Below are 26400 nucleotides of genomic sequence, written 5' to 3' on the forward strand. Positions count from 1 at the left end.
TGGTCCGATCCCGACACTGCATGCGTGGGGAACCGGGATAAAAAGTCAAAATTTGGCAGTGCTGATGAGACATTTTCTAAAAATCTGACCATACTAACCACTAATTTTGCAGCCTGGTTTATTGGGGCATGTCTTGTCATGTTGGCAACTACAAAGGAGCATCTGTGTGTGTGCACTGATGATGCATAAGAGTGTGCTTCATTCACCAATTATGTTGCTTGAAAGAACAAGAAGGTTTTTAATACTTTCAATATGCAGAAATGTACAAGTGTTGAAAACTTCAGGGTAAATAATAAGAAAGATACAAAGCTGGGGGGGGTCATAGGGGGCTAAAGTCCAGTTCAGCCCACAACCTACAGTAGGCTTTGAATTTTGGCCCCCTGTGTGATTGAGTTTGACACCCCTGCTATAGGAGCTGAGCATGCTGTTTATGATGTGAGGCCCATGGTCTAATAAGGCGGCTATTTGCACTACTATCAGAAAAGACAAAAAAGGGGGGGGGGGGTTTCAGTTTCAGTGTCTTTGTGCAGGGTCTGCGTGCATGGTATTCCTGCTTGAGTGATACACAAGCCTCCAGCTAGATGGCAACACCGGAACTGGAAAACTGAAACAAGGGTGTGCAGAGCTTACGGAGGATGAGCAATGGAGAAGTTTCTGACAGAAATGAAAAGAAAAACAAAGGAGATGCCCGAGGCAAGGAAAACAAGTGACAATAACCGGAATAGAAAGACCAGAAAATACGATCAAGCGTACATAGCCCTTAGGTTTACCGCGATTGTACTTTTTTCTCTGTTTTGAGTGCCATACAGATTGAGCAGTTTTGTTTATCTATCCATCCATCCATCCATCCATCTTCTTCTGTTTATCTGAAGTTGGTTCACGGGTGCAGCAGCCCAAGACGAGGAACCCAGGCTTCCCTCTTCCAGGCTGCTTTGTCCAGCTCCTCCTGGTGGATCCTGAGGTGTTCCCAGGCCAGCTGAGAGACACAGTCTCTCCAACACGTTCTGGGACTTTCTCGAGGTCTCCTACTGGTCGGACATGCCCTGAACACCTCAGCAGGGAGTTGTCTGGAAGGCATCTTAAACAGATGCTGGAGCCACCTCATCCTGGATCCCCACAATGCAGCGGAGCAGCAGCTCTACTCCGAGTTTCTCCCAGATCATAGTGCTTCTCACCCCATCTGTAAGGGAGATCCCACCCACCCTACAGAGGAAACTCATTTTGGCCGCTTGCACCGGCGATCTTCTCCTTTCGGGCTCTACCCAAAGCTCATGACCATAGGTGAGGGTAAGAACGTACCTCGACCGGTACTCATGCAGAGTCCGCATCACTGCAGACGTTGCACCAATTCGCCTGTCGATCTTCCATCCTTCCGTCACTAGTGAACAAGACCCCACGGTACTTAAACTCCTCAACTTGGGGCACCTGGGGCCTCGACAGCAGTTCTACTCCGAGTTCGATGACAGTGCTTCTCATTTTATCTCTAAGGGAGATCCCACCCAGCCTACAGAGGAAACTCATTTCGGCTGCTTGCCCTCGTCCTTTTGGTCACTACCGAATGGAGTGGAGGAACGTAGATGGACCGGTAAATTGAGGGCTTTACCTTTTGACTCAGCTCCCTCTTCACCAAAACATCACTGTGCACATCACTGAAGATGCCGCAAGTTTAGTTGAAATGTTACAAATTATGTTAATAAATTTAACTAGGAAGTTGTTGCGGGTGTGAACTCGGCTAATTTCATTAATCTACAGTATTTTGATATTCAGATATTCAGTATGCAGAATTCTGGTGCCAGCAACTCATTCAGTGGTTTGTACAGATAAATAAATACATATTATCAGGTTAGGCTCCAGTATACCCGCGACCCAAGTGAGGATAAACCTCATAGGAAATGGATGGATATTATCAGGTTGTCAATAGTGTTTCAATTCAAGGGGGGCCTGGGAAAAAAATTCTGTCTGCTAGCGGGGGCGTGACAGATAATCATTTTGAACCACTGCTGTAATGTAAGCAACAGAGAGACAGTGCATCAGACCACATACTAAGCAGCAGCATGTTAAGGTTGGTATTAAGCAAACGTTCGATGCTTATGGAAGCATGATAAGGGATTATGTCGCCTCAGGTAACACGATGTCACCACAAAGCAAGACAAGAAGACAATTTCAGTGGAGGTTTGTGACAAATCATGCCCCCTTTTTCAGCTTTCCCTTCCCCCTAGTCGGCTTCCTACCAAGCCCCATTTTGCAAGCGTGGCAGAAATGAAAATTGCATGCTCCCAACATTGGTCTCACGCTTTCTCCTCCATCATCTGAGGATCCACCATCAACCGGGGGGCGTGTTAATTATCGACCGCATCCACCCATTTGTCCTGCTTCTGAGGTGTAAATACCTTAAGTCTATTTTACCGTCAATTCCCGTTCACTAATTAGGCCTCTAATCCCCCCCACCTAGCCGAAACCAACTCCTGCCGCAGGTTTCCCCCTGTTACACTATGGATTCCCTGTCGGCTTGCTATGGGGAGATCGAAGTGTAATTAAGATTGTTAATGAAGATTTTAATTTTCCACTTCTAATGAGCCGGTAAACTCTGAAGAGCTAAACGCTTGAGCGAGAGAGCACGAGGATGCGGGACTAAATGGAGGTGAGGATACAACCTCAGGGATGGCGAGGTGATGAACGCTAGAGCAATATTACATAAGAGGTCACTTACTTAACGAAATCATTATTGTCACAGTGACGCGTTTGGGAGCACACAGAACAAGCCACCAAAGCGATCGCAATGACGGCGCTTATTATTATTAGTGTTATGACAATATTACAATTATAGAGAGGTTAAGAACATTTTAGCTGATAAGTGCAGTTTCGTTCGTTCCTTGTAACTAGGATGTAGTCCCCAGTTGAAGGTTAACTATCTTGACTGGTTCGAGAAGGATCAGCACCTCCAAACCAGAGGTCATTGTGCTCAATCGGAAAAAGGTGGTTAGTAGGGTTGTGAACAATAAACCGATGCGACCGGATATCCGGTAAGACATGCGAACGATTCGGCTGCATCGCCTGTAGCAGCCTCCTATAGCAGCCTCCTGTATCAAAAAGAATCAGCCATAAATCTTTACAATAATCAATTGTGGAGACATGCTTCACGAGAGAAAAGCAATTGGTTGACAGAGTGTCTTTTACACAACGTGAGAGCCTGGGCTGCCGGGGAAAGGATTGTCAGGCATGCTCCATAGCTTACCATGACTGAAGACGAGAATGGATGTAAATAGTAGCAGGCACGATAGCTAGTGCTAGCTCGCTAGCCACCGTGAAAAATTTTTGTAAAGTTTGGAACATCTTTGGATTTTACAAGAAGGGGCCAAAACTTGAGCAGCCAGACCAACAGAGGCGAGTTTGGTACCTTTTTTGCTTTGTAACTTGTTTACTTTGAAATGTTCCACCTGTGTTAGCTAACTGGAGTGTTGAAAAGTCCATGCTCAGTCTGAAATGTTGCACGCTTACTACTGTTATGACATTTTGTGTATGAGATTGTTTACTTTTTCAAGCGAACACAGCAGTGTCATTGCACCCATGTGACAAATACTTCTATTTACTTATCTGTGCTTGGACACATTTTTACCCTTTTGAAAAGATGTGTCATTATTTAAAGGGTTTTGCACAATTTATTTATTGTGTATTATTGATTGCACTTAAGGCTTGGACTTGTACTTCTTCATTGTTATATTTTAGATAGATAGATAGATAGATAGATACTGTAGATAGATAGATAGACAGACAGATGTTTATTGTCATTGCACGCAGTATATAACCAAACTTAGTTTGGCGGCTCCACTTCCATTTCTAACAACACTAAGACATGTTTAAACTTAAATGTCCCAAATATAACAGGTATAAAAATGTAGAATATAAAATATTGATCCCATCAAAGACAAATATGTTCATTCAGCAAGTCTTTTTTTTGGTCTGTGTCTAAACAATAAATACGTTTGACAACATTAACCGTAGAATCAAATGGAATCGTTCTGTTTTTAAAATATATTGGTTTCGGATCATAAACCGTGGATCTAGATTTGAATAGAATTGTCTATCAGAAAGAGATTTACATCCCAAGCGGTTAGTATCTCGGGGTCTTTTTCACGTGCGAGGATCATTGATGTACAGATCAGTGCATTGTCAGGTCACTGTATTAGACTTTCATGGTGAAGAGAGGCCTGAGCTCCCACCTTCACCTCATGGTCACACACTGGATAGTCATCTCAGGACAAGATCGCGGATACAAGTGGGTGAAATGAGCTTCCTCTGAGAGAGATGTGGTGAGGAGCTTGAACATATGGGAGAGACTCAGACTAGAGCAGCTTTTCCTTTTTCCTTGTATTTTTTAATGTTCCTTTTACTTAGTCTCACATAGCATTTGAGTTATTTGACTTTCGTATTTAAACCTATGATTGTTAAAATGTTGCTTCAACATTTTGAAAGGTTTTATGATGGGGACAGTTAGACTATGGAACAGGATATTCAATTTCCACCAAAAACATAATGTAGGGGAAATAGTTTTCCTATCCATCCGTTTTCTTCAGGTTATCCAGGTCCAGGTCTTGCAGCCCCAGTAGTGAAGTCCAAAACACCCAGATGTTTCCAGCCACTTCCTCCAGTTCCACCGGGGTGACAGGGAGACATTTCTCCCACTCCAGGGTGTCCCGAGACCATCGGTGAGACTCAGGCCCTGTCCACACAGAAACGCTCCTGAGATTATTTTTTTGTGGCAGGTTGAAAACAAATTGCGTCAACACTGTGCCGGATTAGCAAATAGTTGGAACCAGACGGGAATGGATCACTGAGTGAAAACAATGTAAGACAAAAGGCACACTGATGTGTGGCGCTGTGAACAGACCACATGACACACCATAGAAGAAGAAGGAACGCATGTGCATAAATCCGTCGTCTTCCGCTTTCCAAGGCTTATCTAGACTTACGAGAAGTGGAATTACTTCTGATAGTCATTTTGGAGAATAAGACAAAACATCAGGAGAATGTCGACGGGGTGAGTTATGTCAGTCGAAATATTCAGATATTATGCTGGCTTGTCGTTAAAGCTCACTTCTGGTCACGTGACGACTACAGGGTGACGTTGGGTCGGTGACATCATCATTTTTGTAAAACAGTGGTGCTGGCTGTCTGCATGAAAACCACAAGCCGACGTTTGCAAAAAATACAGTTTCAGGGGACCCAGAACGCCGTTTCCTTGTGGATGAGAGGCTGAAACGATAAAATACTTGTGGAAAGCCACTCAGTCCCTCCAGCATGTCCAATCTAAACCGTGGCGGAGGCCATATTTCACTGTGTACAGCAGGGGTCCCAAACTCGCAGCCAGCGGGCCAATGGCGGCCCACGAAATCGTATCTTGCGGCCCGCGACTGGACATCAAAGAGTAGTGTAACTGCATCCCGCAACATCCAGGCAAGCTCAGTCTTACTTCCATACTCACAGGGCAAGTAAACACCAACACTGAACTAACAGTGGTGTTATCACATGGATGTATTGTGAATGGTATCGTATCGTGAGGTACCCTGAGATTCCCAGCCCTACTCCCAATACTTGATGCGGCCCAGCCTCACCCAGACTCTACCTCCACTGGCCCCCAGTGAAATTGAGTTTGAGACCCCTGGTGTACGGGTTTGACTTACTACCGTAAATGCAAACCAAGCTCCTACTCCACTGTACAGGGACAGTAGCAGCGTGCCTCCAACCCATACCTTAAACCCTATCGTTTTCCCTGGGAAATTCCTGTAGAGTAATCCCTCATTTATCGCGGTTAATTGGTTCCAGACCTGTCCGTGAAAAATGAATTTCCACAAAGTAGGATTCCGTATTTAGAAATGTAATATCTTTTAAGTTAGAGCATAGAAAACTTATTTCCGACCTTTTAAAGATGGGTTTTAATGTTATTAGAGCCCTCTAGACATGAAACAAAACTCATATTACCCAATATAGTAGACAAAATAATAGAAAATAATACATAATGTAGACTCACACATGTTAGCACTGGTAGAGTTCCTTGTTAAAACATTACCGACACCTAGTGACCAGTGTAGAATACTACATATCAACGTGTTTTTCAGTGCATTTTCTGAATGTTTTATATTTGTATTGAAAATGCTTAATCAAACATGACTAATAGTAGGTCAACCACAAAACAGCGACCATTTATTAAATAGCATTTTTGAGAAAAACTGTGATCGTGAAGCCGCAAAATTTAAAGTGCAATGTGCCAAGGTACAACTTTTGTTTTAATAGTTTCCCACAAATTCCCTGTGTCCAAGGGCATCGAAGTGTCGTTGTAAAACAACAGAGTCCCCCAGTAGGGATGCTCTCCTGCTCTCCAGAAGGACCACGTAAATCACAGTCAGACCCTGTTCCCCGACCCAAAAGTGCAGGGAAATCACCCTCTAGGTAAGTAAAAGTGATGCTATGTTCCTTCATTGGTTTATATGAATTTCTCCATTTAATTTGTCATTTATTTAAGTACAGTGATTGGGTTAGCATCATTAATCCGTGCCAGAAGGACAGACTCTAATTGTACTCGAACCAAATCAATTTTCTCCATAAGCAAAAATGAAAATCCAGTAAATCCATTCCAGAAAGCCAAACATGAACACAAACACGTTTATCATGTTTTTACAATTATAGTCTTAGATACAGAAAACACTTTGAAATGCATATAAATGACAAATGAAAGGGATAAATAACATTTACTGGCACCTTTACCGTAATGGAAGATGAGATTGTGGCAGCGAGATCAACACCACCTGCATGTTTTGCCATGACTTATTTCTTGAATTCAGTCGAGTTTCTCACCTCAGGTGTCTGCTTTTCTTTTGATCATGGATGCAACATAACCCAAAATGGAGCCAAAAAAAGTTGCAAGTGCCAGCATTCCGATAAAAAAAAGGTGAAAATCACAATTTAATTTAAAAAATAACTCATAGCAAAACCTGACGTTTTTTGTGTCCTTGGCAACAATCATGCCTTCAGTGAAGGTAAAAGTAACTTAAATGGTTATTTGCCCTTTCATTCGTCATTTATACGCATGCAAAATTTAAATTGTATACAAAAAACGTATTTGTGTTAACATTTTTGAGACTTGTGACATAACTGTGTTAGTTAGCAAAGAACTACAGAGTCAACCGCTGATGACATGACAAAGAGGCGACGGAGCTGAGTTCCCGTTTCTGTTTCCATGTATTAGCAGGCTGCTAACAAGGTTTTGTGCTAAAAATCCCTTAAAAACACAGTTGGACTCACGCGGTGTATTAATAACGCGACAAGACGTATGCCGTATTGTACGCTAACCGGGACGTATATGCTACCTGAGGTTCCACTCTATTTTGTATTGTTTTCTTCATGTAAAACAATAATTATTCTCGATATAATATTTGTGGGTGTGTGGAATGGATTAATTGGATTTATATTACTTCCCATGGGAAAAATTGCTTCAGTTTTGATATGGTAGTCGTCAGACCATTTAGAATGGATTACTAACAAAATCCGAGGTACTAATGTATATATTTATTTACAATGGTAATGCTGATTTGAAGATGTGCTTCAAAGTTGTCTAATGAGATTGTAGTAATTCAGTTGTTGCGGTCGGGGTCTGGAACCAATTAACTTAAATTAGCGATAAATGAATTTCCGCAATATAGGATTCAATGTTCATAAATTGAATATTTTTGTAGTTAGATCATAGAAAACCCCTTTATGACTTTCTAAATACGTTTTTTTTAACATTATTAGAACATTGCAGACATGAAATAACACGCCTGTAGTCACCTTTACACTCCTATTTTCCATTTTGGGCATAGCATTGCAAAAATCTTAGGCTGCATTGACTCGAGATGGCCGCTAGCCAGCAAGCTAGCAAGTTAGCGAGCTAACCAGTTAGCCTCAAATTTATTTCTTTTAAACTTAACAAGCCAAAAACCTACCACTTCCACACGAAATGGGAGGAGAACATACAGTACCATAGCTGACTTCATGCAGTGTTAAGGTAAAGTCATGTAAGCTAATGTCTCAATGTTTTGTGGCATTATTGTCGCCTAGTGACCAGAATACTACATATCACTTGTATTTACAAATGCTGTGACTAATAATAGACCATAGTCTATCAATGAAACAGCCATCATTTATTCATGAATTAATATCTGAAAATCACCAAAGGATGACTGTATAGTAATCCCTCATTTAACGCTGTTAATTGTTTCTATACTCAACTGTGATAAGTGAATTCCTTATTTCCAATATGAATATTTTCGTATTTAGAGCAAAGAAAATCTGTTTCCGACCTTCTAAATACGTTTTTTAACATTATTAGAGCCCTCTATACATGAAATGCCACCCCTATAGTCACATTTACACTTATATTAACCAATACAATAGACATAATAAGACAAAATAAGACATAATATAGACTCACGCATGTTAGCATTGTGAGAGTTCCTTGTTGTTGTGATGTTTTACTTCCTGTTCTGTACAGTACTTTCTGTGGTAGCTATTGTCTCATCAATGTAACATCAATGTGACACCTAGTGACCAGTGTAGAACACTACACATCACAACAACGTCTTTGAACGCACCTTCTGAATGCCTTATATTTGTATTTGGCTTCATTTAGCCATTGTTATGATTGAAAATGCTTAATTTTAATTTGTTTAAACATGCATAGTTTTGACAAAAAACAGGCCGTATTCAACCACGAAACCGCAAGTGAAGCCGTAAAAATTGAAGTGACGAGGGATTACTGTACTCGGTTGGCTCTAATATAAGAGACATTTAACCTTATACCAGAATGTTACATTAAAAATATTACCCCGCAGTTCGCTGGATGTCAGAAATCCTCCAAGGTGTCTCACTTTCCTGTTACAACACCCAGACATATCACAGGAATGCAAAGATGAATGGTTGCAAGCGACACACACAAACACACACACTGAGAGACACATTAATATGGTGCAGAATTACCAGAGGGATTCAGTATGAGGTTCAAACAGAATGAGGAATCTTTATGTACTGGAGTTCATGCACACACACACACACACACACACCAACCTGAGCGCCATGTGATGCAATCAAGCAGGACGATGAAAGTACGACTCACCAACTACAGTATCATTCCCAGCTGCGCGTTGACAACATTTCTTTCTCCGGCGCCACCATTATGCTGTGATCAATTATGCATGCAGTAATTATTGACAGCGCCATGACAGCATATCTCACCTAGAATGGTGCATTGCGGTGTTGATGCTTGGGGGAGACTGATAAACGCACCTATATGAGTTGTACATCGATAAGAAATGTTGTTTGGTTCCAGGTGAATGTTTTATCAGTTTGGTGGCAGTGTGTACGCGTGTAAGCAGCGGGTCAGAGAAGTCACAGCTCTGTTTTGCCTCCAAATTACTTTTCATCCTCTTCAGACGCGTCGCCTCCACCCAAGCCATGAATCGCATACTTATGAGAATGCACACACAGATACACTCCTGATCAAGATGTTAAGACCCGTTGAAAAGTTGCAAGAATGTACATTTTGCACTGTTGGCGCTTGAGGAGGTTCTAAATAGAGTTTCAAAATGCAACAAGAAGAAATTGTATTGTATGTACTTTATTTATCCCACAGCGGGGAAATTTACTTGTTACAGCAGCAAGACAAGTAAAGAGAACAGTGTAAAGAAAGCATAGTGTCTACAACATGGTTCAGGTGGTGCAGGTGTTGTAGAGCCTGACAGCGGTCGGTATGAAGGACCTGCGGAACCTCTCCTTCTTACACCGTGGGTGTAACAGTCTGGTGCTGAAGGAGCTGCTCAGGGAAACAACAGTGTCATGTAGCGGGTGAGAGGTGTTGTTCATGATGGATGTCAGCTTAGCCAACATCCTTCTCTCCCCCACTTCCTCCACGGAGTCCAGAGGACCGTCCAGGACAGAGCTAGCTCGCCTGATCAGTCTATTTATCCTGCTCCTGTCCCTGTCCGTGCTGCCCCCTCTCCAGCAGCCCACAGCATAGAAGATGGCTGAGGCCACCACAGAGTCATAAAAGGTCCGTAAAAGAGTCCTGCACACACCAAAGGACCTCAGTCTCCTCAGCAGGTGAAGGCGACTCTGGCCCTTCTTGTAGAGGGCGTGGGTGTTGACGGACCAGTCCAGCTTGTTGTTAAGGTGAACACCCAGGAATTTGTAGCTGTCTACCAACTCTATGTCCGCTCCCTGGATGTTCACCGGTGTAAAGTGAGATGTTTTCCTCTGGAAGTTAATGATCATCTCCTTTGTCTTGCTGGTGTTGAGCTGCAGCTGGTTAAGCTCACTCCAGCTGACAAAGTCCCTGATGACCGTCCTGTATTCCAGATCATTCCCCTCTGAAACACAACCAACAATGGCTGTGTCGTCGGAGAACTTCTGGATGTGACACTGTGTGGAGTTGTGTGTGAAGTCCGAGGTGTAGAGGGTGAAGAGGAAAGGGGAGAGCACCGTACCCTGAGGGGCACCTGTGCTGCAGAGTACCATGTCAGACACACAGTGACGGAGCCTCACATACTGTGGTCTGTTGGTGAGGTAGTCTATAACCCATGCAGTCAGGTGTTGGTCTACTCCCACACTCTCCATCTTCACTCTGAGTAGTGCCGGCTGGATGGTGTTGAAGGCACTGGAGAAGTCAAAAAACATGACCCTCACAGCGCTCCCGCTGTCCTCCAGGTGTAGCAGTGATCTGTGCAGCAGGTAGATCACTGCGTCGTCCACTCCGATCCGAGGCCGGTAAGCAAACTGCAGGGGGTCCAGCTGAGTGCCCACCAGGGGTCGCAGGTGCTGCAGGATAATCCTCTCCATGGTCTTCATCAGGTGAGAGGTCAAGGCAACAGGCCTGAAGTGGTTAGGCTCCTTGGGACGCGGTGTCTTTGGGATCGGGACCACACAGGAGGTCTTCCACAGGGCCGGGACTGTCTCCAGGCTCAGGCTGAGGTTGAACAAGTGCCTGAGAACTCCACAGAGCTGGTCCGCACAGTCCTTGAGGATTCTGGGGCTGATGCCGTCCGGTCCCGGGGCCTTCCTTGCCTTGATCTTCCTCAACTGACTTCTCACCTGATCATCAGTTATGGAGAGGGGAGTAGAGGATGGCTGGGATGGGGATGTGGGGGTGAAGAGTGGTGAGTTGGTAGGGGAGGGAGGGAGGGCAGACTCAAATCTGTTAAAAAACAGATTGAGTTCATCTGCCCAGATCTTGTCCCCACTGGCTTGGTCTCTCCCCACTCCTTTACCATGGCCTGTGATGGTCTGCAGGCCTCTCCAGACTTCCCTGGGAGTCTGGGAGACATAAAATGTTTGGAGTATGCAATTTATTGCAAACAAGCTTTCATTGGTTGATCAAAAGTTTAAGATCACAGCCTTTCAAATATGGATTCAATGTCATATTCGGTCAGGTTCACACTGTCATGTTCTCTTGATGGCAAAGGCAAAAAGGTTTTGTTGCTTTAAACGCGGCGGGATCGTTGAGCCGCATAAGCAAGGCCTTTCACAGCGCGCCATTGCTGCTGAGGTTGGACGCAGTAAGACCGTCATTTGAAACTTCTTCAAAGTTCCAGAGTGTTATGGAACAAAAAAAGTAAAGTGGTAGACCCAAAAAAATGTCACGGGCCATGAGGAGAGGGATTGATTCCTCGGCCCAATTGAAGGTTGCTACTGGTGCCCAGTGCAGTCCAATAACCATCAGACGCCATCTGCAACAGAAGGCTTTTCAGAAGAAAGAACATCTTCAAAGGCCTCGTCTCCTTCAGCACCACAACATTGGCTGCTTGGAATTTGCAGGAGAGCACCAAACATGAGACATTGAAAGGTGGAAGAAAGTTTTATTCTCTGATGAGAAAAAAGTGTAACCTTGACGGTCCTGATGGCTTCCAGCATTACTGGCCTGACAAGGAGATCCCACCTGATATGGTTTACATACGGCTCAGTGGAGGGGGCGCCATCATGATCCTTCAATGGAACAATGGTGCTTCAGGTTGTGCAGGGGCGTCAAACGGCTGCTGGCTATGTGGAGATGTTGCAGGGGGGCATCCCGCATGACTGAAGGCCCTTGTCTGTGTTTTATTCAACAGTCTGTGTGACTCTCAACAAAGGCGTTCACATCTTTCCCCTCCCCTCTCTCTCAATGCCCCTGCTTTGCTTCTATGTCTCGTTGTAGTGCTGTCTTACACTTTCATAGCCTGTCTCTGCACTGCAATCAAAATCATCATCAACTGGTCTCTTCATGCAATTGACAAGATCTTCTCGACGAAAAGCTCGGGTTCGGGGGAGCCTGTCTGCCCTGATGGCACACTCACCGCCGGGTACGTGATGTACCGTTGGGGGAAGTGTGCCTGGCAATTCTTCTTTCCGTGGAGGACATCAAAGATGTCTGCCTATTCGTAACCATGATAACAGGTCTTGTGCTGATTGGATTATGCACTGCCCTGGTGTATCGCAGAATCCGTAAGATGGATGCAACGGTTCAGCCCGCCCCAACAGCTGCCCGTCATGATTGATATGGTGGGAAAAGCCATTAGCAGTGACTGTGACTGTGAATCACAACGAGGAAAACATTTTGGGGAAGTTTTCGGCTTTGCAAAGGCAGATGGTTGATTAAGAGACCAGAATGGACAAACAGAATACCGAGTCTATTGGAATGCGGCTACTCGCACAAACCCAACAAATCTGCATTTTGGCCTTCCCCCTCAGCGCAGGCCCATCCACAAGGCCTTGGCTCGAACAACAATTCCTCCAAGACACTGCTGGAGTGGGACGCTCTGACCCTCCTCTTTCTTCTTTCACTGACACCTGTTGCTGTCTTTGTCCCGGGCTCAATCGCGGTTGTCTCCTCGGCAGCTGCTGTGTTATCGCGATGCCATCCTGCGCACCGAGGTCGGGACGAACTTCTGCAGGCCTACACATACATGCATCCAAGGGCACTCACAAGCCCTTTTGCACACACATCGCTTCCCTCATCCAATGCTTTGCACCCCGCTAGCGAGACCATGCGGGGACAATAGCTTGCGACGATTATGTCTGTATTTGCTGTGGCTGGCTGCCGGCCTGCACTGGGAACACCTCCACTCCCCTTTCTTCCCTACCCTGTTGCAAGTCTCGACTTCATGTTGTAGAAGTGTGTTTATTTGTTCCTATGTTGCCGAGGTTTTTTGCCATATTGTCTCTTTTTTTCTCCCCTCTCCTCCTGTTGTTCGCTTTCCTCTTCCTCCTTTTATCACCCTTTCACCCTGTCCTGTGTAACCCCCTGTCTTATTGTATTGTATGTATATGCATATGTATGGATGGATGATGCACAATTTCGCTTGTTTCAATGGACATCAGTTCCAGATAGTGGATGCCCTCAGTCAAGCCATCTTCACCACCTGGAGCAACATTGCCACTAGCCTCCTGGCATCAAGCATGCCCAAACCCATTTTTGAGGTGATTAACAAGAATGGCACAGCTACTCAGGACTGACTCCTTTTTTTTTTATAGATTTTATTTCTATTTTAGGAGGATTTTTGGTGTTTTTTTTTTTTTACTTTTGAACAGCTTATGAACAGCCTATTTCAGTTGAATGCTTGTTTGCAATAAATTGCTTACTCAGAACGTTTTTTGTCTCACTCCCATTTCTTCCATTTTGCATTTTGAGCTTAGAACCTCGAACAGCGTAAAATGTAAATTCTTGCAATTTTTCAACTGGTATTAACGTTTTCACCATGAGTATATGTCAGGACTGTTGCTTCTTCACTTTTCTGAATAATCCCAAACTCAGTCGCAAATAAGAATTTCATGTAATGCCATTTTTGAGCATATCAACTGCTAATATGCTCGTGTGTACCCCGCGTGTTTCCGGCTGGAGGCGGGTATTATCATTGTAATCAAGCGAGGATCCAGCTAACACAATCATTTTCTAAACCATCATGTATACATAACCCCCCACCCACCCCCCCGTTCACATGTGATTATTCTAATAAATCTTTTTAACCAGCCATTCAGTCACACGCTGCAATGGTGCACACCCCCTCCAGCATTCATTTGCAACGAACCGAGCCCTGCACGACTGGGAATATGACATTGCATCACGGTCCCTTCTTCCACGTCTGCTTTATTTGCCACCGCTTCCCATTTTTCTTTTGTGCCGCTGAACAAACTGCAAATGTCAACCTCTTACCAGAAGCTTCAGTGGGCTGGAGAACTCACACTGTCCTCAATCACAGTCCTTACAAGCCTTGAATCTGGGTGGATCACAACAGACGAGTTCCTCCTTCATCGTGCTGAAGACACACACACACACACACACACACACAGACACACACACACACACAAATGGTCTATGATTCAGAAATTTCGAGCAGCCAATTTGACAACACACCCACATTTTCTACAAGACTATTTTTATGCACTCCACAGCTCATCTACTCACACACACACACACACACACACACACACACACTTTCATGGTAAATTTAAGCAACAGAACACTTATTATCCCAAAATTTGGGAGGCAGCCGAAGAAGCACACAGTGACTCTGACTCATCTCTTTGAAATAGTTCCTCTTTTATTCAAATTTACAAAAAAGAAAGTGAAAAGTAAGAAATACTACAATGGAAATAAATTAAAACACGCATTTGTGGATCGGTATATGAACGTTGTGCATGAGCAATGACATCACCAAGTGGGGCGGGGGGGTGCAAAACCAATTGGATCCACATGTTAATTCCACCAATACAGTAATCCCTCATCACGTTGGGCTTCAAATTCCACAGCTTAACTTTATCACGGTTTTTCCAAAATATAGAAATGAATAAATCATGCTGTTGCTGTGGTTGAATATGGTCTATTATTAGTCCGAAAAAAAAACATCTTTAAGCACATTTTTACCTTTTTTGCCTGAATTAACCATTTTCAATCATAAAACTAAAGGACAAATATAAGGCATTCAGAAGACGCATTCAAATCAAATATAGTATTCTACACTGGTTGCTGGGTGTCAATAATGTTACTGTAACGTTCGGTGAGACACACAAGCACCAGACTTGCTGGAACAACAGGCACAATAATCCCTAACATGGGCTACCGCTGCAGCCATAGAGAAAATATTTGATTTGGTCACGGTCGTGTCTGGAACCAAATAACCGCGATAAATGAGGGATTACTGTATATATCATAACAGTGAATGACTAAGCTTTACATTGGAATTCCCCAAACAAACGTTTAACCAGCCACTCACCAGAGCTGCAGGGGCTGTAGGCAGCGGCAGACTGTGTGCATTATTCAATTTAAAGCAACTTATCAAGCTAATCACACGTTTGATGGAACCAATTTGTCTTGCTCGCAAGGTTTAATAATCAGCTCTGTCAGGTGCTTTTAGCTGCAGCACTCCCGAGACTCATTGCTTTGATTTGGACCAATAAGCGATTGTGATGCTTGTGATGAGAGCATTCAGCACATATGGAGGACACGGAGCCAATCAAGTGGCGCTAGCCATGCAATTCATGTGTGGTACTAATAAAGGTCATTTATTGGTGCTAAATATAGACCCGCCGAGCTTGAAGACATTTTATGAGTCGGTACTGTGATATTTGTACAGACAGTGGAACCTCAGTTAGCATACGTCAGCTGGCATGTTTTTCGGTTAAAGTCGATTTAAAGCAAATCGTTGCCGCGGTTTGCATATGTTATCCAGTTATGGCGTGTGTCTTGTTGTGTTATTAATACACTGTGTGAGTCCTACTGTGTTTTTCATGTATTTTTATCACAAAACGTCCTTGTTAGCAGCCTATTAGCTTGCTAATACACGGAACTGGAAGTCAGCTCTGTCACCTGTCTATGATGTCATCAGTGGCTGACGCTGTTTGTTGCTAACTTTTCAGTTTCGCCACAAGTCTCTGGCTGCGAAGCAACCCAAATTGGAGCCAAAAAAAGTTGCAAGTGCCAGCATTTTGACAAAGAAGGTGCGAAACACTACTGGATTCAAGAAATAACTCATGGCAAAACACAAAGTGGGTGTACATGCTGATCTCGCTGCCACATCGTGTCTTTGGCAAACACCACATCTCAGTGAAGGTAAAAGTAACCTTGAATGCTCATTTGTCCGTTTCATTTGTCATTTGTATACTTGTGGTGTAGCTGTCTTAGTTAGCAAAGAACTACAGAGTCAACCGCTGATGACATCATAGACTGGCGACGGAACTGACTTCCGGTTCCTGTTCGTATATTAGCAAGCTGCTAACAAGGACGTTCTGTGATAAAAACACATTCCAAACACAGTTGGACTCACGCAGTGTACAATAACACGACAAGCTAAATTGAAAATGTATCCAAACGGAGAAACATTTTTGGCATAAATATTTGGTGTGCTACACGGAGCGTATGCTAAGCGAGGTTCCAGATTTCAGCTTTTTTTTATTATAAAAAAATTAATTATTCATTCATTAAGTATGAAATCACAGTTGATCTGATTGATCATCGAAGTTTGTTGCCATGCCCCGCTCACAATGTAACATGCCTTTCTGTCTAGTATTTGTGATTTTTGTTTGGGCTCATTTGGTCAACGTGCTAGCAGTAGTTTATTGAAATACAACCTCAGGTTTTTGGCCAAAACTGCTGCCGGTAACCAAAATGGCTGACTTCCGGTTTGTTTTGGAACATGTGTCCTTGAGACTTTTTTGTGCATCCTGTCGTGATTGACGTCACCACCAAATTTCGTGACGTTCTGTGAAAGTGTTTTTTCAAAGTTCAAAGGGGGGCACTATTGAGTGAGTTTCGGGGGTTCGTGTTCCAGACACCTGAGATATAAAACCTGATGCGGTTGCCAATTCTGGTAAGTTTTCATGCATAATAATAATACACGTAGCAGTTTCAAGACGGCCATCGCACGTCGGTGCTCAGGCCCTAATAATAAGAATTTGGACACCCCCACTTTTAACGTTCTCCGTCAGGTTTGGGGCGAGTGACGTGGCATCAACTCTCGTGGAACGATGGTAATTAAAGAGAGAAGGGGAGTGTTATGCTGCTGGAACTAATTGTCGTCGTCGGAGAAGACGTTTGAACGAGTCGTAACCACTGATCTGTATCGCCGCAGCTCGAGCTTAGACAGAACTTTGGGGATATTTTTTATTCAGCTATAATCAGAAGTGAGACCCAATGAGGTTCTGCATCCCCCCACTATTTACCATCTTTATCAGGGCCCGAGCACTAAGACCCATTGGTCGTGCGAAGGCCCTGTTGTGTTGTGTACATTAGTCTAATTATCATCCAGTGGCTCAGGTAAAGAGTAAAGAGAGTCTCCAGCATAGTAGCTTGAATTCAGCGTGTAGCCTCACCAGTGCGGATATAAGCAGATTATGTTGGACCAGCAAGGTAGACTCGGGCAAAGCTGGCAGTTCAAAAGATCTGGAATGCTTTACAACAAGGCTTGTTTAAACGGCACAACACAGACGCACTCGGATGTGTGAATTATATTCTCAGATGCATTCCTTTCATCTGGATGTGTGTTGCACTCAAGATAACGTAAAATTAGCATAATGGTATGGAGACGTAGTTGCCTGGAGTATACGGAATGTTCGATCCCCCCGAGAAAGTCTTACTCAAAAGTTTGCATGATATTGGAATCTGAAAAAGAGAAAAGGAAATTAAAGTGGAACACGGAAAGTCAAACATCATCTGTGGGTGGACCTCCAGTTTGTTCTGATTTTCAAACTGAATTTTTCATATTCAATGTTCACTGAAGCCAAGTGCTCTCACACGTCTTTCTCTTTTCTGTGTGTTCTAAAGATATAAAAACAGGTAAAAAGACGCAGCTAAGAATGCACAGCAAAATTGGCATATAAGTGACGTGCATACTAACCAAGCTACAGCGACATTATTATTAGGGATGTCCGATAATATAGGCCCACCGATATTATGCATAAAAATGGCATAAAAGAGATGCCAGATTCACCAAACGTGGAGTTCCTCGAGCCACGCTTTACCGTGCCCAATCCCAAGTATTTGTCAGATGTTGTACAATGTTGTTTACAGCCAGACAATGTTTTACCTCATCACGTGCAGTAATGAGCTGTGTCTTTTTATCTGTTTTTATGTCTTTAGAATGCACAGAAAAGAGAAAGACGTGTGTTTCATGTCTCACAAAAGGATTATGGATGATAGGCAAAATTCCAAAAAATAGTGCACTTTTGCTTTAAAGTTGTTTTATTGGTACTGCAGGAAGTACTAAACCTAAGCAGCATAAGAACACATGTTGAGTTTTGAGGCTGCGTCATCGGTATGCACTATTTAAGAAATGAATACGGGGTGCGCGATAACGAGGACATCAGGGAATTATGACATCATACCGATAAATCCAGTGGCGATTGCTCTTGGAGTGCAAGGAGTGGTGGAATATGTACTGCTGTGTGTACATTTCATTGACTAAAAATGTGCGAGAATACCTTCATCTTCAGAATCAGCCGCTTATCACAGGTAACTGACACAACTGCCTTCTCATTCATCCCCGCAGCGCCCCCCCGCGCTTTTACACAGTTGGACGCTGAGCGTTAATTGACTTAGGTGGGGAGGCGTAGAGTGGGTTGTTCCACTGAACGGTCATTGGATAAATGCTGGGCTTTGTCCCGCCCATCGGACGGTCAGCGTCTCTGCGGGTCTACGGGGCAGAGGGCTGACCCGGACGCTCGGCTTCTGCATGATGATTGGATGACGTGTCTGAGGCGGAATCCCGTTTTGATTGTCAGTGAAATGAGCGAATCGGCGATGTATAAACCTCCACCGCAACGTTTTCCAAGTTTTTAATTCCGGAGAATCCCCAGTGACTTTGTCTTTGTTAAAAATACTAGAATTGATATATCAATAAATAAACACATTCATGATGTAGGCCGTAAAAAATGAGCTTCCTTTCCTTGAATGACCAGCAGCCGCCACTGGATCAATCTGATAACATTAAAAATAGCTCCGATAACGCTCCAATGAAGCGAGAGCAACCGTACCGTGCGGGTGAGCAAATCAAGCGCTCTTTTCGTCTCCTGCCTGTGACGTTCCCGGCCCGCCGTTACTTCCTGAGCTCACTTGTAAACAAACATTCACTTTCCGACAAAGACATTTGCCGCCCCATCGAGCGCACAAAAATACCTTCTCAGCCACCTGAAACGAAGAGTTTTGCTCTCAGGCGGATGACAACCAATTACACATTTATTGGACAGTTTGGGGAAAGCGATATGATCTGGACTTGATCACTTTTAATAGAGTTTCCATTCACTCCACTGCCTTTTCATCGAAATGGGGTCAGCGTGCTCTAAAGCATCCAGGGACTAACATGTTGCACAATAAACTTCAGCCACAAGTAGCAGTGCGATGCCACAAAAACACTTGTTATACAAACACTGTGGTTCAGTCCACACGGCTGTCCAAGTTGAGTTGATTCATTTCTAATCTACAGTACATACAGAGAGTCCGAACAGTGATCCATATGGACACGTAAGATTCAGATTTGCTTAAAAAAAAAAAAAATCATTACTCCTTGTCTCTTCCTGCAACAACATCCAGTGTTATTTACATTAAATGCGTATTTACATACAGTCGGACATCTTTAATCAACATCTTATAAAGACAACTGTAATCTTGAACATAATTCATCATCTATTACACAATAAAAGTGCGTTCTAGCTGAAGACTCATTTGCATCCCGACCTTTAACGAGAAAAGAAAACACACCGAACGTGGCGTCGCGTTGCTAAACTACACGGGCGTTTGTCTGGGCAGCGTGAGTGCTAAAGTGGGAATTGATTGCCATTGTTATTGATATCAAAAGTCATGCATTCTTCGCATCGGGTGACACAACAGGGCTGTTTACACATAAAAAATAGTTCTCCTATAAAACAGTTAATATGTCGGTCATGGAATCATCATTACTGGATGGGTTTGCTTTTACAACTGGCTGCGGTACAATCAAAGCCTTGGAGTGGAAATGAGTTCCATGGCGCCGATGTGTGCGTCTTTGTAAACATAGCAACACTCGACGGCTAAAAGATGGGAAATGAGAGGGAACGGTGAGGGAGATCACATCCCCAAATCATTTAAATTTTCACAACGTCTGTTTTCCTGGAGGGGCTGAAAGGAGGGAGAGTCTTTTGCAGGATTTGAATGATTCATCATTTTCATTTAGAATGAAGCAGCGAGCTGAAAAATGTACTATTCTGCCATTGGAAAGTGAATAAAAAGTAAGTTTTTTACAGTGGTCTCACTCTCGCTATACTATATCCCTCTCTTGTTCCCTCATCACTTTGCATTCAAATATATAATCCAGATCCTGTGTGCGATCCCGGTTTGATCCCGTTACTTGTTCTGACATCATATCATATTTATCAAAAGCCTCTGTCATTAGTTGTGAGTGACAATATGTCCCTCAGCAGCTAGCCCACTGACTGTCTTTGCAGCATGTACACACACGCGTTTGGACGCAAAATAATCCAACCCTCATTATAAATTACAGTGTTCCCTTCTTGGGGGAATGGTTCCCAAAATAGCCCAGAATAAGTGAAATCTGCGAAGTAGCCAACTTTGTTTACAATGATTATATATGTTTTATGGCTGTAAAGCCCCTCTCCATACACTTAACACACTTCTCTCAGACCAGCTCTAACATTTTTGTTGAAACGCTCTCAAAGTTCAAATTCCGTTTGAATTTTAATGAACGATCTACTAGGTTGGACACACTCACACGCATGTCACTCCTCTGACCGTGCCTCGTCCCGGCGCCGTTCGGCTGTAGCGTTTTTGCATCCTTGTTAAAACATATTGCTCCTGCCGTCGTCCTCCGAGTCATTGAAGCAAAGATTCATTTAGCCAGTTAGCTTCTTCTTCTTCTTCTATTGTTAATTGGCGGTTAGCAAGCAGTAGTTAGTTTGCTAGCGACTATTGACAACAACAGGAAAAGGCACGAAGGAGATGGATTGACAAGGGTCCACAGCCAATCAGGAAGCAGAACGCAATGGGCGGGTTCTCCTTAGCCAATAAGGACTGCTGTGGCTCTATGTTTAGCCGGCTATTGTCTACTGTAGGTCCCTAATATGCTCGTACGTGCCTGTACGAGCATATTAGCACCCTCTACTGGTAGCAGTAGCAGCAGTAGTAAATACAATAACAGACACATACAACAGAGCACCGATAGATTGCTCTAATACACCACAAGGACGCAAAACACAATGCGCGTTCATACGCTGTAAAAAAAAAATATGCCAAATTGCACTTAAAAAAATCCTCAAAACAGCGAATCCGCGAAAGGTGGACCGCAACGTAACGAGGGAACACTGCACATTCGTTTTCAAAACATACAAAAAAATAGCCGTTTGTACCATGAGATGTGTTGATGGAAATACAAATGCAGCCAAACCTTGGTTTCTGAACGCCCACTTTTTGTATGATTCTGTGTTTTGCAAAATTTAACCTCGATTCTTGTACACCTGGGGTGTCCAAACGTTTTCAAGTGAGGGCTACATAGTGATAAATGAAAGGATGCAATTTTGCCACTTTGATATTTTGTAACGCAACACATGCAGGTATGCTAAGAAGTTATATATATTTCATCTCAGATTTGTCACATAGGTGAAAAAGCCATATAGCTCTTTGCTCTTTTTCCCCATTTTTGCTGTTTTTTTTCATTTTCAAAATATTTCAACTTTCCTCTTAAATACTGTAATCTTTGTCAATTTTCTTACGGAATATTATGAGTTTATTCCCATAATATTATAACTTTTTTCCCAACCTAATTTTCCAAAAATTACAACTTAATTTTTTGTGTTGTTTTTCACAATATTGCAACTTTTTAAAAATAACAATTTTTTTTCTTGAATATTTCCATAATTTCTTTTCATAAAATGGCAACTTTTTTCTCGTTAGAATCCAACTTTTTTTTCTTCATATTTTGACTTTATTCTCAGAAATGTCCATTTCTGCTGTTGTTTTTGTAAATGTTCCAATTATTTCAACTTTTGTCTTACATATTTTTCTTCTCCTAATTCTGACTTTACTCTCGTTATAACTTTTTTATAACTTTTTTCAAATGTTGAAAAATTGCAGCTTTTTGTGTTTGTTTTTCATAATTTTTTGACCTTTAAAAATATATATTTTTTTCATTAATATTTCAACTCAATGCTACTAAAATGACATTTTGGACTTTTTTTCTCGTTAGAATACAACTTTTTTGTCTTAATAATTTGACTTTATTCCCATAAAATTACAGCTGTTTTTTTTTTTTACATTTCTGCTGTTTTTTTTTCAACTTCTTCAACTTTCTTCTCTTAAATTTATTCCCATAATATTTTGACTTCATTCTAGTAAATTTTGGCCGCAACCTAGTTTGTGTGAACTTTATTCATTCTCGTGTTTGTTTCTTGTAATATCATTAGGACTTTTTTTCCAAATGTCTGTTTTCTTTACTATTTCAACTTTATGCTACTAAAATGATATCATTTTCCCTCATAATATCAGGTTTTTCTGGTAAAAAAAAAAAAAAAATTGTCCAACATTTTGAAATGATTCTTGTAAAATGATAAAATGATTTTTTTCATTTTTTGTGTTTTTTAAAAATTTGTTATTTTCTTGTTAAATAATATTTTTAGAAAGTGCTGCGGGCCAATAAAAAAAAAAACAGTCACGGACTTTGGACACCCCTGTTGTACACTGTCTCGGTTCCCGTACAATATTGCTGGTATTTTCCCCTCCGTGGTATTAATAACGCTGTAGGTGCATGGTACTCTCAGCTTGGCTTGTTTATTCAGCCATCTTGGACCACACACCCAACACTAAATTTACCCCACTTGGGTTCACACAAAACTACGGTATCCTGTAAGGCACATTCACTTGGCAAACACAAATGAGAATGTTACACAAACAAGTCCGCATCGACAGTACGTTCCATCCTGGCGAAGAAATGAAAAATCAAGGCAGCGAAAATGGCAAAAGGGGTGAAAGGTGTTCCCGAAACGACCGATGAAACGATTGCTGTGCTTTCTGCATGTAAAACTACAATTAAACTGTATTTTTTGTTAACATTTTGGGGTGTCTGGAGCAGATTAATTAGATGTACGTTATATCCTATGGGAACAATTGCTTTGATTTGTTGTACGTTTCACTTTTCATCAGAGTTTATAACAAAAACTGAGGCACGGCTCTAATTTACAACGAGGGTTGAGTAATATTGTCACGTCCATTCCGTCTTCCCCACCCTCTGAACACGCAAAGAAACAAACACCGGTGCTGTTTCTCATTTCACATGTACCAGCTGGATTCAGTCACGTCTTGTTTATTTTATATTCTGGTGTTTTTTTTCTTTGTCCAAAGTGTTTAACAAGTCGTTGCCGCCTTGAGCAGTAGCATCCTAAGTATTGTCTCAGTATCCGTGCTCAACCATATCAGCGCTTTAACACTTATTGCTTTAAATTACATCAATCACTCCCTCCCCTTCCCTCGCCTTCTTCACCCTCCCTGGGCTCATTTTTCTCTGTCTCTTTTTATTACTTTGCCTCTTCATCTTTCTTCCCTTTAACTTCTCTTCACATTATTCTAGTTTGGGGTCTTTTCATCAGTCTATTCCCTCCTTCACCCCTATTTGTTTCTTTTTATATCCTTCCTTTGTCTTTCACTTCATCCCGACCGCCCCTCTCCTTCCTTTTTTTCTCCCTCTTGTCTGTCTCCTCTTTCTCCTCTTTGGCACCATCTTCAGCTTTTTCCTTTGCTTCTTTCTCCTTCTCACGGTCTCTGAAGAGTTGGGCTAACTTTTGGAACTGGGGGCCCCATTCCTCCAACCCAGCCCCCCAGTCCTCCTTATCTGCATCTTTCTCTCCTTCACTCTCAAGTGAGCTCAGGGATCCGGCCCGGGAACCGGTGCCCTCGAGGCCGTAGATCTGCACTGAGTCGTATGGTGGCTGTGAGGGGTCAAAGGTGACCTGGGCAAGACGTAGGCGGAGAAACTCGCCCACCCTAAGAGCCAGAGAGGGACCCCCAGCACCTGGAGTCCCTCTGGCTGCCTCCATCCCTGGACCCCAACCAGGACCAAAGCCTACGACTCCCCCGTAAGCTCCTCGAGGCTGACATGGGAAGGGCAAAAGCTGGGGGGTCATATCCATCCTTGCCAACACATAGCCACCCAAACCCACTCGATCACGCCAGTCTCCAATCAAACCGGGTGCTTCGGGGTAGACCGATGGCGTCCCAGTCAAAGATATCCCACCACTTTCTCTTTCCTGCCTTGCCACCACAAAGTTGCTCCCCATCTCCAGTCCCCCTCTCCCCAGGCTGCCAGGGGGCTCCCTCTGCCCGGGTGTCTCACTCTGCAACACGGTGGCATAGTTGCGTCCATTGCTAGCTTGCTGTTGTCCATCAGAGGAGGCAGGCCCGCTTCCATTTCCGCTTCCGCCAGCACCTCCGCTGCAGTCAGACTCGGCTTGGCTGGAGCCTTTTGGAGACAGGCCAGCTCGGGAAGCCCTGCGGCCTGCCACGGGGAGGGTAGCTGAGTCGCACATCCAGCCTCCTACGCCATGAACTTGGCCAATCATGGAGCCAGATCGCGTCAGGACGAGGTTGTGCTCCCTCGGTAATGTCTCAGACTGCACCTGGAGGGGACGTAGGTGAGCACGAGTGGTTTCAGTCCGGGGTTGGGGTAAGGTGAAGTACTGTGGGGTGGCGTGACATTGACCAAGGAGGGTGGATGATTATTTGGTTAGATGTGCAATCAAAGCAGAAAGACGATGGATGTGAGGATCAAGACGGGTAAAGAGAGACAATTGGGACAACGACGAGAACACATTGAACAAAACTGAGTGAAGAAAGGTTGCATAGATGAATCAAACTCTAGAATAAACTAACACTGCACTGTGAGAGTGAGAAGGAGCAGGCAGTGATTGAGAGATAACATATTTGAGAATTAATAAAGCTAAGACAACATAGCGTTGCTACAACATAATAAATAAAACAAAACAGAGAAGATTATCATCAGCAGGATATTAATGTGCTGACACGCCTGACTCATCATTTCCCCTTACCTTTGTCCTGAACCCCTTGGCCATTATTACACAACATTAAAAATATGTACAGTGCTGGGATCACTGATACTTGATCAGGCTTAACACAAACCTAATCATTATTTCATATATCTTTAATGACTTCATTATCCACTTTGCTTTTTTGATTCACTGAGTCATTACGATGAGTTATTTCACTTAAATTAACTATCTCATGCAGCTTGTATCGCATTTGGAAGAAACAATGACAAATTTAACACCAACACGACCCTGATGCTGATTGGACGGTCTAATTCTTCAGATACTCAGACACACAAAAATAACTATAACTCGTGTCTCAGTGTAAATTCAGTTCAGTTATCGCCACCCTAAACCTAGGCCGAGCCCAAACCTAACCCCTAACCCTGTAACCCTAACCCTATGGTAATGGCAATGGTTTAATTTACTTGAACATGCATACAAGTTACGTGGGAATGCATCACATGCTACAATTCACAGTTCCACATGTCCAAAAGGAGTAGGAAGAAGCAAAGCTTATCTAAAACTACCCCCCATCCGTTTTACATCAATTGCAATACATTTGTTCACTTCTTGTATTCCAAATGCGCTCTTCTGGTTGAATACGAAGGAAAACAATAACGTAATGTAATCATCTGGTAACATAGTTTTACCTGTAACTACTTTATATGACAATTAGAATAAATCATGTGTATGAAATTGACATCATGGGTGAGTACTGACAATGAACTTGCAAAAATGAAGAGTTAGTAATAAGTCTGGTAGTGATTAGACACAGCATTGACAAATAAAATGGAACAGAACGTAGTTGGATAATGGGTGAGTGCTGGCAATGCACTCACATAAGAATGAAGAGTAATAATTGACAAGAAGGAAGAGTTAGTAGTGAGTGTAGTATTGTTTGGACATATTATTGTATGTACACAGTGTTTCAGGACTCTTCTTCCTTGTACTTTGCAAACATCAGCTGCTTGTATTGTTTCTTGAAATCGCTCATCTCAGTGCTTTGTTTGAGTTCTTTGCTCAATGCGTTCCATGATTTGATTCCACATACGGAGATGCTGAAGGTTTTTAACGTTGTTCTCGCGTTTCAGTGGTTTAAGTTTCATTTTCCCCTGAGGTCGTATTTCTCCTCTCGTTTTGTGAAGAATTAAAATATTTTGGGGTAGCAGATTATTGTTTGCTTTATGCATAATTTTAGCTGTTTGAAAGTTGACTAGATTATGGGATTTTGATAATTGTGATTTTAAAAATAGAGGATTTGTATGTACTCTATAAGCGGCATGGATTATCCTCAGTCATCTTTTTTGCAGTACCTTTAGCGAG

General features: G+C 42.8%; 1 protein-coding gene across 9 annotated transcripts in view; it reads right to left on the reverse strand.

Annotated features, from left to right (window-relative positions):
- Positions 1–1234: 1234 nt before the first annotated feature.
- LOC129171762 (cadherin-1) overlaps positions 1235–26400 on the reverse strand; it is a 303014-nt gene continuing 277848 nt past the window's right edge. For 6 of the 9 annotated variants that reach the window (XM_054760775.1, XM_054760749.1, XM_054760739.1 and 3 more), the window contains one exon: positions 22623–24708. In XM_054760775.1, coding sequence (XP_054616750.1) covers positions 23656–24708 — 1053 coding nt within the window. In that variant the 3' untranslated portion in view covers positions 22623–23655. Of the gene's footprint in view, positions 4721–14051; positions 14316–22622; positions 24709–26400 lie in introns of those variants that run through there. The other 3 variants (XR_008566831.1, XM_054760803.1, XM_054760794.1) reach the window with 3 other exon arrangements.

Source organism: Dunckerocampus dactyliophorus, chromosome 2 (genome assembly GCF_027744805.1).
Source record: "Dunckerocampus dactyliophorus isolate RoL2022-P2 chromosome 2, RoL_Ddac_1.1, whole genome shotgun sequence".
NCBI lineage: Eukaryota > Metazoa > Chordata > Actinopteri > Syngnathiformes > Syngnathidae > Dunckerocampus > Dunckerocampus dactyliophorus.